General features: G+C 41.7%; 1 protein-coding gene across 1 annotated transcript; it reads right to left on the reverse strand.

Annotated features, from left to right (window-relative positions):
* Positions 1-3,018: 3,018 nt before the first annotated feature.
* On the reverse strand, positions 3,019-7,107 carry LOC109473169 (transmembrane protein 56-like). Its single transcript, XM_019773054.1, has 7 exons — positions 6,956-7,107; positions 6,249-6,338; positions 6,007-6,065; positions 5,771-5,862; positions 5,378-5,451; positions 4,061-4,217; positions 3,019-3,478 (listed from the first exon to the last, which is right to left on the reverse strand). The coding sequence occupies exons 1-7, from the start codon at positions 7,105-7,107 to the stop codon at positions 3,299-3,301; spliced, it is 804 nt and encodes a 267-aa protein (XP_019628613.1). The 3' UTR covers positions 3,019-3,298.
* Between the last annotated feature and the right edge of the window lie 4,936 nt (positions 7,108-12,043).

The raw sequence follows: 12,043 nt of genomic DNA on the forward strand, positions 1-12,043 counted from the left end.
TAATGCAATGGGGGGTCCAAGGGAGGGGGGGATTTTGTTTGAGGGGGAGGGGTCATCATTAGTAATGACTTTGTGGTTGGAAAAAATGTCATGGTTTGACAAACCAAGTTGTGGCTTACCAGAGGACTTAGCCATTGTGATGGTGTTTTTTTGTTTTGTTTTACCTACTCTTGCAATTGGCCGGTTAACTCCCCTGGTAAATTGTTAATCATCCTGTTAAACAAATTTGTGATGATTTGGCAGCCACAAAAGTTTGTAGTCAGGCTGTAATAACTGTACCTCATTCCAGATGATCAGGATATCCTTGCAAAATAATTATGTTTCTGACCATTAGGATTAAAATTAAAAAAGATAAGGCCATACAATTTGTTGGTGTTATTCCATTATTATGCCAGCCGATATCTCAACCCCAGGTAATAATTCAAACAAAGCAGCAGTACAGAAGGTTTCACCCATTAATGGGTTAGGACAACTGTTTATTGTACACCAACCAGTTCACAGTACCTTCTATAGAAACATCTCATACCAATACATGTAAAAACAGCAAGGAAAATACCACTGGCTATAAATACTTCTGCTATGTAGTCAACCCTGTAGAGGCTTTGTATTATTCTTTTCACCTCTTACAAGAAGTATAATAAATATGAAATACACTTAACAACATGGCAAAGCTTATCATTAAAAATCTGGAGAGACACTAGAATTTTTAAACAGCTTCCAAGGCTTCAGAAAGACATGCCTACTACATGTAAGTACATACTTTAGACATAGTTTATGAATGGCATGAATATACAACAGTCAACACTCATGGCAAGAAAGTACATTCTTTCTTAAGAAATGGCCTCAAATCTTAGGAATGCCTTAACCCTGCTAAGACTCCTTATTTTTCACCTTTCACAATAAGTAATACTTTAGATATCTTAGACATAAAACTCTTACTACTTGTAAGACCCTTGAGTCTGATTTCAAATATACAAAACATACTTTTGAAAAGTATTAGTGTTATGACTGACATTAAGTAACCGGCAAGAAAGTATGCATGTTTTTCTGAGAAGAAAATTGACATCACCCAGAATCATTTGAATTTAAAGCTCCCAACATTTTGCTTTAGAAACTATAAATAAATGAGAATTTCCAAGTATATAGGCTCTGCTCTATCAAATATAACTCAATATACAGATATTCAACTTCGAGTTGAAATAAAATTAGTTAACATGTCTGCTTAAAATAATACAAAATAGAAATACCAACTGAGCAAACAGTAGCAGCATATAAATCTATGCACTCAAAGTAACGAAAAGACACATTGTATAATACTGTTAGACTTTGACAACACTACCTCACAATGCTCTAAACTTCACCATACAACTTATGATTAAAAGTTGAGTATGCTCTGCATGCGAATTCTTCCTCAATAGATACCATCAACATCATCATATTATGTCATGATTACCACAATATGGCTGTGCAGCATATTCTTAACATCAATGTTCTATATTTTATGCAACATACCGTTACCATTGCACATACATTCTACGGCACTGGGCTTTAAAAGAACTCACTGTTATGGCATATACATTTCAGAACTTCAAATCTTTCATATCAGAACAGTTCATCCTTTCTAAGTTGAGAAGCAATCAGCTAAAAAAGCATATTTAGCCTTCCTCGCAGCTGTGGTAGGTACAAATATGGCATTGGGACTCGGCCCTTAAGGGTTTTTCTCACCAATAGAGGGCTGAAATAGAACTTTAAGGTAACATTTGCAAATCAAAATTTATATACATAATGTTAACATTCACATGGCCGACAAACTACTCCGTTTATTCTTACTCAAGCACATGCATATATAGAGACCAGCCCCTCCAACTGTCCTGCCACTTGCTACATGTACATACACAAGATGTAATCCGACACCACAGGGTGTCTGCTACAGCAGCTCTTCTGGTCCAGGTCATTGACCTTATTTGTTTGAGAAGCAGCAAAATAAACAGCAAGAAAATGTTTTTCTTCTGTGAAGGTATACATAAATAACAAATCGATACTAATACCTCAAGTACCTCCAAATTATATGCCACCTGGTTTTGGGCTTCCAAATAGCCAGGCTTTGTAATTTGTAAAATGACCAAATCAGAAATTTACTTGAACACTAATATAGTGCAGCTATTCCTCATTTCAATATTGATAATAAATATGAATACCTTATTACATCACAAGCCCCTATATGTACTAGAAATGCCTGACACTGACAACAGTTACCAGTCTGAGAATACTACTTATATTTCACTCAAAATTCATTGAGAATACTTAGAAGGTTAATAGAATTGTATCAAAATTCTTAGTTTGTTGTCCAAAAATCCTTGTAAATGTGGTCTTCTCTTTAAAATCACTTGAAAGCCAACATTGACTCTTTTCACTAGATAAATACACCATTTGGCTTCACCAGTTAGTTTCCTTGTTTCTCGGTCGATTTTCAAAAATGGCACAGCATTAGCTAGCTTACTAGTGCTTTTATGTGTATTTGTGATTTTTTTTTTGCAATTTGAAAAAGGAAAATTAAGAACATGGATGAAAACTGGATTTGACTGTATGCCCTCTTTGTTGTTGATTACCCTTTCCAGCTATGGTTTGTAAAATTCCAACAATCGTCAAATTGAATTTGTGTGACCTGTTTGTGAGTATTGTTTGCTTTCATACAATTTATCTTCAGCCCTTGGATGTAAAATCTTTCACATACTCGGAACCACAAGAGCCAACAGTAGATGCCTTAAACTACATGAAAAGTACAACCATGGATACATATACATCTAATTCCTCTACTGTAATTTGTTTAGAATGTTCAGCTCCAAAACAGCTAGTGCTGATATTTCGTTCTTCGCAAGGATGATCTTCACGACAAAGCAGCCTCCCAAGACCATGTAGCCTCCATAGCATGCCAAAAACTGGGGGTTTTGGGAGCTTTTATGTGCTGTTTTCTGATTGCATATAGACAACATAGCCGGCCTGGTTGAATTACCCCCGTTAGAACTGGGCTAATCAGAAAACAGCCGAAGACCACCAAACCCCCAGTTCTATAAGCCTGCTACGGAGGCTACCTTCCAAGAGTTGGTGCAGTTTAACAGCAAAGAAGGAGTCAAACTTCTAATAGACCCACCTGGTCATTATTACACAGTCAAACCTGTACTAGTGATCACCTCTTTATATATATATGGCCATTGTGGCCAATGTTTGGTTGGATCTTTACATTATCTTTCCAAACTATGATAGACCAGACACCATGGTAGGCTGACCGTGCAAAAGTTTAACCGCCCTTTTTGCTGTTGGCTTCCTGCAGCTGCGCCCTCTTGGAGTGTCCGCTCAGCTCGATCAGGCCCCGGATTTCACGCTTGAAGAGCTTCAGAATCACGCGGAACCACGCTAGATTCAGGACCGTGAAAAACGCGTAGCCCAGCACGCTGGTCAACTGCATGGGCAACTCAATCTGATGGAAAACACAAAACCATGGTTAATTTTCATGACATGGAACCACGCTAGATTCAGGACCGTGAAAAACGCGTACCCAAAGACGCTGGTCAACTGCATGGGCAACTCAATCTGATGGAAAAACACAAAGGCATGGCAAATCATTAGTTTTCTTGACACGAATCCCTGATGGTTTCATGAAGTAAATGTCAAATCATAGATTTGATAACAATGAAAAACATGGCATATCTTAGCCGAAAGGAATTGCCTGACAGTGTGATCACTTCTGCTTAATTTTCACGACTTCTTATGATAAAAATGAAGATGAAAAAACTACATATTTGCAGTGGGATGTAATGCAAATGAACTTGGAAACAACAACTACACATAGAGTAAAGAGACTCTTTTTACACAACCGAGTCTTTTATTCAGCCGACGTTTCGGTCACCGTCACCTTCCTCAGAATTGCCCTGAGGAAGGTGACAGACAGTCACCGAAACGTCGGCTGAATAAAAGACTTGGTTGTGTAAAAAGTCTCTTTACTCAGCAGTGTCTTACCAACCTGATGAAACTATTCACGGAACAACTGCGCATATTTTACCTTGAAGAAGTCCCCAGTGCGCATGAGCTGCGCCATGTGGTAGGCGTAGATGGGAATGAAAGCGAGGCGCGCGATCCACCACGTGACGAAGATGAGCACGCCGGTGGAGGAGAACAGGAGGCTCTTCTCCGGGTAGCCCAGCGCCTTCAGCAGGAATCTGTGTGGAAAATATGTATGTGAAAAACAGGACACTCTTCTCAGGGTAACCCAGAGCCTTCAGCAGGAATCTGCGTGAAAATATACAAACCATGTTATATTCACGCCGGTGGAGAACAGGACACTCTTCTCAGGGTAGTCCAGAAATATACAAACCACGGTAACAAAATACTCTTCTCAGGGTAACCCAGAGCCTTCAGCAGGAATCTGCGGGGAAATATACAAACCATGTTATATTCACGCCGGTGGAGGAGAACAGGAGGCTCTTCTCAGGGTAGCCCAGAGCCTTCAGCAGGAATCTGCGGGAAGATACACAAACCATGTTATATTCACGCCGGTGGAGGAGAATAGGAGGCTCTTCTCAGGGTAGCCCAGAGCCTTCAGCAGAAATCTGTGTGGAAATATACAAACCACGGTAACAAAATACTCTTCTCAGGGTAACCCAGCGCTTTCAGCAGGAATCTGCCGGAAAAATATACAAACCACGGTAACAAAATACTCTTCTCAGGGTAACCCAGAGCCTTCAGCAGGAATCTGTGGGAAATATATACAAACCATGTTATATTCACGCCGGTGGAGGAGAATAGGAGGCTCTTCTCAGGGTAGCCCAGAGCCTTCAGCAGAAATCTGCGGGAAATCACGAAAAAAACCATGACTACAGAAACAGTGAAAAACTCAGGCTCTTCTCAGGGTAACCCAGGGCCTTCAGCATGAATCTGCGGGAACATATACAAACCATGTTATATTCACGCCGGTGGAGGAGAACAGGAGGCTCTTCTCAGGGTACCCCAGGGCCTTCAGCAGGAATCTGCAGTAGTCGAATACTTTTTTTTCAGTGTTCTGCAATATTGAAGAGTGTTTCTACACAAACCACGGTATTTTCATGCATGTTTTCATGATTATTCATGGCCATACCGTGAGCGACAGTTTTTATTAATAACTGAAAAACCTAGAGAAAACAGGAGGCTCTTCTCAGGGTAACCCAGCGCGTTCAGCAGGAATCCACGGGAAATTATACAAACCATGGCATTTTCATGCCTTTTTACGAATAACTGAAAAACATGACTTCTTGGCAAGGATTTGACGAAAATGAACATGGCAAAACATTCATGGCGTGAGTGAAAGAATATAAGAATACAAATATAATAGGGCACAACTTACCTAAAGTTTACAAACGGGTTCGTCATTTCCATCATCAGAAACACGTTGACGTAGTACGGTATGGAGGTGTAAGCCTGTGGGGAGGGGAAGGCAACAGGACATGTGTGAAAACACCATTTGTTCAGTACAAAACCAAAGAAAAAAACGATAAAAACGCCCCCAAAACCTTTGCCCGCAGAGTAGGTTTAACCAACCAAGATGGCGACCATGACGTTCTGTGACGTATGTGGTTTGTGACGTCATGTGTTCGTGACGTCATGTATTCGTGACGTCATGGGTTCGTGACGTCATTGGTTCGTGACGTCATGCGTTTGTGACGTCATGAGTTTGTGACGTCATGAGTTTGTGACGTCATGGGTTTGTGACGTCATCTCGTGACGTCACGCTACTCACCATGCCGAAGAAGCCGGCGATGAGAGACACGGCATGGTGCATGAGGAAGTAGATATCTCCGAAATGCGGGTAGCAGATCATCAACATCAGGTCTGAAACAAATAAATAAATAAACAATAAATAAAATGTGGCGGTGGTCTGCTGGCAAAATATTGCACACTTTTTCCTTCTTATACGTAAAGGTACAGCGGCTAAATAAGTAAGCTTAAGTATCAGATTTCAATGATCAGTGTTACCTGCGATGCTGTAGCCCCAGAAGAAAGCGCTGGTGTGTCTGGTTATGGCGCAGTCGTACCTGGAGTGGGGAGGAGGAGAATTTAGTTCACATGATAGATAATTAGATAATGTTCATGTTAATATAACATTATGTATCAAGGCTCTGTACTGATGAAGCATGTCTAAATGCTATGGATCTTTTATTTGCAATGTATTCATATTTAATTAAGTTATTGTAACAGTTATAACTGTAGTAACTCACCAGAGAGTTGTAGGTTTGAGCTCCTCCACAGTGAAGTACGCCACCCAGGAACAGAGACACACGATCACGGAGTGACTCCCGGCCATGAAGCTAGAAAAACATTTCAATTAATTAATAGGTAGTACATTGTATGTGTGATTTTCAAGACTGTCTACCTTTAGATTTGTAAAAAAAAAGAACGCTGAGAGAAAAATAAGTCGTCTGAACATTTTCTTGCCTTTGCGGGCGATCAAGGGTGGATCTGGGACACAGTGACTAATTTTGTAAATTCTCGATCGCTTTTTCCAACTTGAAGCCTGTTCTACCAGAAGCATTGTAGTTTCCAACAGAAGCAGCTGCTACAACAAAGAAAATACAGCTGTATCCACAACCGTCCTTTATCCAGAACCATGCCCAGACATGGTTATCCACGCGTATCCAGAACCGTGTCTGGGGCAAGTCTACGTTCTTGGAGACTATTAAACCAGAACCATGTCTGATGATAACCCCAACCCATTTAGGCATATCTAAACTAGATTCTGATTTGAAAACAAATTTTCTCACATCTCATTATGCAGCAAGTTTTTAACTTGACAAAGACTGGAGTTGTACAGTCGAAAATTTGGGTGAGTTCAATGTCTTGTGTTGGAAATTACAGTTTAAACTTGCTGCAAAATGACTTCTACCAACACAGATGAACTTTGAAGATAAGACAAGAAATTGCTCACATCTCGTTGACCTGTATCCTCTTCTCCCATGGCAGCGCGGTGTATGATGGAAAGCAGAGCGGCACGACCCGAGGACTGACGAACCAGTAGATCATCAACATGCCGAGAAAACCGCCGGCAGCACTCAGCAGGTGGGTCAGTTCCAGCGTCATGCCCAGGGAATTTGTCAGTTCTAACATCATGGCTGGAATCAATCAATCAATCAATAAATTAACTAATTGATTAATCAATAAATTAATCGATCATTCAAATAATCAATCTCAGCGATAACTGATCATCAGCATTTCTTTGAACAGAAACCTGCCGGCAGCCGGAAGGAGTTGGATCAGTTTTAACGTCATGGCTGGAATATGTCAATCAATCAATCAATCAATCAATCAATCAATCAATCAGTCAATCAGTGAACAGTTATAGATCAACGGCACGACCCGAGGACTGACGAACCGATAGATCAGCAACATGCCGAGAAAACCTCCCGCAGCAGACAGGAGATGGGTCAGCTCTAGTGTCATGGCTGGGAGCAGGTACAGCGTCATGGCTGCAATCAATCAATTAAAAGATTCTTAAAATAATCAATCAATCAATCAATCAATCAGTTAATCAATAATAACTGATCAGTAGCTTGCCCAGGAACCCGCCCGCAGCCGGTATGGTTGGAATCAAACAATCAAATAATCAATCAATCAATCAATCAATGCATTAGTCAATTTATCAATAAATATCTCAATCAATATCTCAATCCAGTCATCAATAAACAGTTATAGATCAGCAGCATGCCGAGAAAACCTCCGACGGCAGTCGTCAGCAGGTGGGTCAGCTGCAGTGTCATGGCTGGGAGCAGCTCCAGCGTCATATGGCTGCAATGTGTCAATCAATCAATCAATCAATCAATCAATAAACCTATCTATCTATCTATTTATCTATCAATGTATCAATCAATCAATCAATCAATAAACAGTTATACGTCAAAAGTTGTATACAGCACGATATTTGTACTACAAAATTTCTCTCATAATGTTTATGACATATGAAAAAAGCACCAGTAGCCTTCTAAGCAAAACAATGGAGAAACAATAAGGCGGCTTTTAATACAATATCCGGGATTCAAACCCGCGACCTTTCGATCCGGTGGCCGGATTAATAAGCAAATCACCGCCCACGCAGCACGTGTGAAAAACAGCACCGGAACGGCTTTACAGTAAATTGTGCAAAACTCGCGGGAAATTAATCCGCAAAATCATCGATCGGGTCTGACCCGGTCATTACAGCCTGGGGCGAGAAACAGACGACAGCTTGTGCAGCAGACGGGTTGCCTAGCAACAGGCTTGGGTTGCCTAGCGACCGGCTCACGTTGCCAAGCAACATGTTCGAACGGGCTCGTTGAAGTATGGCGATATGCAGTTATAATCACTCATTGAATTATAAAAGTGACCTGCGTTCAACTCGCACGAGATTTCGGTCTTCTGTTCAATGAGGTTTTATTCACTACGTTCAAGACCCGAGTAAATTTTTCTATCATTCGCGGATGAAGCGCAGATCTAGACCTTTTAGCGAGTAGCGTTTGTTTCTATAGATAAACGGTTAAATTTGGTAGCCTCCTGTGTAGGCCTCTGGGCGGGTGGGAGTTTTGATACAGCGTTTTGTAGAATTTCTAACGCGTTCTTTTGCCGGCCATCCTACAACCAGCCGCCCAGAGAGGGTTTGTACCCACCACAGCTGGTTGTAGGACGGCCGCCAATTAAAATAACGCGTTAGAAATTCTACAAAACGCAGTGTCAAAACTCCCACCCGCCCAGAGGCCTGCACAGGAGGCTAAAATTTGGGAGGTAACTTAATAAATAATCGTAACTGACTTTCTAGCGAGGTGTTTATGGGAACGAGTAAATCAGATTGTTCAGACGTATTCATGGGGCGTCGGTAGGTTAGACATCTGTTCTGGGAGCGCCAAGTGCCTGAGAGTTCTTGTATTCACTACTCTCCAAGTAGAGGTTTGGAGTATTTTTGGTGTATTTTTTAGGCTTTTTTGCCCGTTTTTGCCCTGGAATTGTTTTTCACCCAAACCAGTGCAAAAAAGAAATCCTGATACAATAGCCTAATAACACGCCAAAAATAACCCAAACCTCTGCTTGGAGAGTAGTATTCAATGACATCTGGTGTCTGACAAAACTGGTCTGCGGACACAGGCAAGTGGCTGGAAGGACTTGGCAGGACTCCACATCATCGAACCGAACATAATTAGTTAAAAGCACAAAGGAAAGGACGGCGGTGACCTCTGTAAGCATTGATTATCACTTGGCTCTGAGAGGGTGAAGGATTGTTTTTGCCTCGTACGACTCTGTTTCCATGCCTGTCTGTGTTTGTGTGTGTGTGTTTATGTATGTGTGTGTGTGGTGTGTGTGTGTGTGTTTGTGTGTGTGTGTGTTTGTGTGTGTGTGTGTGTGTGTGTGTGTGTGTGTGTGTGTGTGTGTGTTTATGTTTATGTGTGTCTGTGCCTGTCTGCGTTAGCTATGACGTGCATTTGCCTGTATGTGTGACTGTGTCTGCATGTTAATGTCCATGATTTTAACAATGTTACCTCCCAATTTTATGTTAGTAAGAATAACCCACCACCCCCCGATGTTATTGAATGGTATCGCCCACCGGACGCACGGTAAATCCGGGTGGATTACGTCATGTTAGTCAAACGTGGCTCTGCGCGATCAGCCGTTCATGCAAAAATAATAAAAGGAAATAAAAAACCAGGCCAACAATGAGACAGAAAATAATCCGTCATCTTGAAGACTTGAGTAGGGAGTATGATGTTACATCTTAAATGTCGGGATTGCCCTTAAGGGTTTTAAGGGTATTACAGTATACAATGGTCTGCTGCTATAAGGTATGCATGCATAAACTGTAGAAGTGAGATTCAGTACCAGACGATTTAACGTGTAGCAAAACAGAACCCAAGTCGCCACATCTGCGGTGTAGCAGCCCGCCCACCTGTCACCTGCAAAACGCAACAATTGCAGGTTTTACGACGGACCCGCCGTTTTGCGGCGGCGTCTCGAACACACTATTTAAGGGTGCCAGACAAAAAAAAAACATGATATTAAATCTTACCTGTATTATATAGCCGAGCAAATACTGCAAGGGTTGTCCTTTCCCGTGTATCTTCTATAAGCGCAAAGACTATTCCTGTTTCCAGTTGTAATCGTTGTGCACTTGTAGCCCGAACAATACACAACACTGTGCAGTATCCAGCCTGCCTAAGTGACACGTATGAAACCCGCACACCTTAGTAGCTCAATATGACTGCGGTCCGACACGTTTCTCAAGCCGCCGTGATGATATTCCGCACTCGAAACCTTCCCAATTCGCCGATCCTGCTCCAAAATGTACCAGCTGGTGAAACAAAACGTAGCGAACGCGCGAGGAAAAAAATACGCGAACAGATGAAGCGAGAACAGCCCCCGGTTTTCTCTGTATGTAACCGGTCCGTCTGCTGCTAGGCTGCTACCTGACCCATGACGTCATGACGGAACGTCCAATGCAGACGACTTTTTCTCGCGTTTCACGCCGAAGTGGGTTTTTCCCGCCGGCCAATTATGAGGATCTGCATGGGGTATTTTTAGTAAGGCCTTTTTATTAGTCTTCGCAATCCGTAGGCGGCTGCCAAAAAGCAACGCAATTCGTAATCAGTTTTCATTCTATACGTAATTACGTATAATAATAAATACGGATATTTTTTGTCAGGGAATTTAAAGGCTTTCCTGTTTTTCCATGGCCTTTTTACGTGTAAATAAAGTTGAAATAAATAAATAAATAAAGTAAAGCGTAGGCAGTTACCCTTTTACAACGTTAAACTTAATCCGTATTAAAACTACTTACTTCGTGATTTTTTTTTAATCTAAGAATTTAACGCACTTCGTAATCGGCGGTGAAAATTTTGCGTACTAGTAATTCATAATCACTTGTAACACACACACCTCCATGCAGGCCCTCGATAATCAGGACCTAGCCAAGCGAACAGGACTCAGCCGCAGGCCGGGTTCTAACAATAGAAGCCGCTTTGTCCACACAACAACAAGTAATATGTGGGTCAAGCGTGCTTCAAAACGGGAGTTATTCGGCTCAGCGTAAGTGCTGGACGAAAAGCCTCCTTTTCACCGGTTATTGTTAAGGATAGCGGTGCCTGTGCGTCTGGCCAAATGCAATGAGCAGAGGTCCTTTGAAAAACGGAAATTTTGCCCCAGACCAATTATCCATATTTTACCCAATTCGTCCCAGTCTAATTAAATTAACCATTGGTGTACCACAGAGCCAGATACAGTTATTGAAAAAAACCCAGCACCAAACGTATTTTTCTAGAACATTTAATACAGATTATACTTTTTAAAACTTTTGTTCATTAAAGTATACTAAAATTTGCCCGCTGGGGCCATGGCCGCTTTTTAATCGAGGTCATGAGGGGAGAGAACTTAGTCTCTACCAGATTAACAACGCTGGCTATACATAGCCAGGGTAGTTTGGCCGCCTTGTAGGTTTGACTGGCCGCGCAGGAGGGAAAGAAACTACCTCCCCGCGGCCGGGCTCCCTTGGCCAGTTTTCCTTTTTTTTTTCCGAATTCTACGATCCGTATTCCCGTAGAAAGGCCTGGTGGAGGCTAGTAGAGAACAGTGTCATACACAATGTAACAAGGTACGGTTAGGTGGTTCCTCCTTGATAAAGTTTACATGATTGGAGTCTTAACATTTCTATTAACATGTAGTCAAATTCATGCGCAATACGAGTCTCCTATTATTTTTCTAAGTACAACAAACATCTGTCTCAATGACCTGTGATGACCCCTTGACGTCTGACCCAAAACACTCGATACTGCGTTGCTATGGCAACGGAATTTACCTGTAGGGCACTTAAATCAAAATGTTGTCTGTTCAAACCGGCGGGCGCCACTGCGGTTTAGAATTTATCCGTCGGACTTTCTGTTTCTAAACGATAAAACGACTTAGTCCATCTTTTGTTTTTCTTGCGAGGTTATTTAAGTGAACTCTACCGAAGGCAAACCCCAGACATAGCCTGGTTACCAAACCTATTATAGCTCCCGACGTC

Source organism: Branchiostoma belcheri, unplaced genomic scaffold, assembly GCF_001625305.1.
Source record: "Branchiostoma belcheri isolate BF01 breed outbred unplaced genomic scaffold, Haploidv18h27 scaffold290, whole genome shotgun sequence".
NCBI lineage: Eukaryota > Metazoa > Chordata > Leptocardii > Amphioxiformes > Branchiostomatidae > Branchiostoma > Branchiostoma belcheri.

Excerpts from the sequence above, each read along its gene's own strand:
- LOC109473169 (XM_019773054.1), bottom strand. The coding sequence starts at position 7,107 with ATGACGCTGGAACTGACCCACCTGCTGAGTGCTGCCGGCGGTTTTCTC. Across the intron at positions 6,066-6,248 it reads CTCAAACCTACAACTCTCTG|GTACGACTGCGCCATAACCA; the intron begins GTGAGTTACTAC and ends TCCCCACTCCAG. Across the intron at positions 4,218-5,377 it reads AACCCGTTTGTAAACTTTAG|ATTCCTGCTGAAGGCGCTGG; the intron begins GTAAGTTGTGCC and ends TTTTCCACACAG.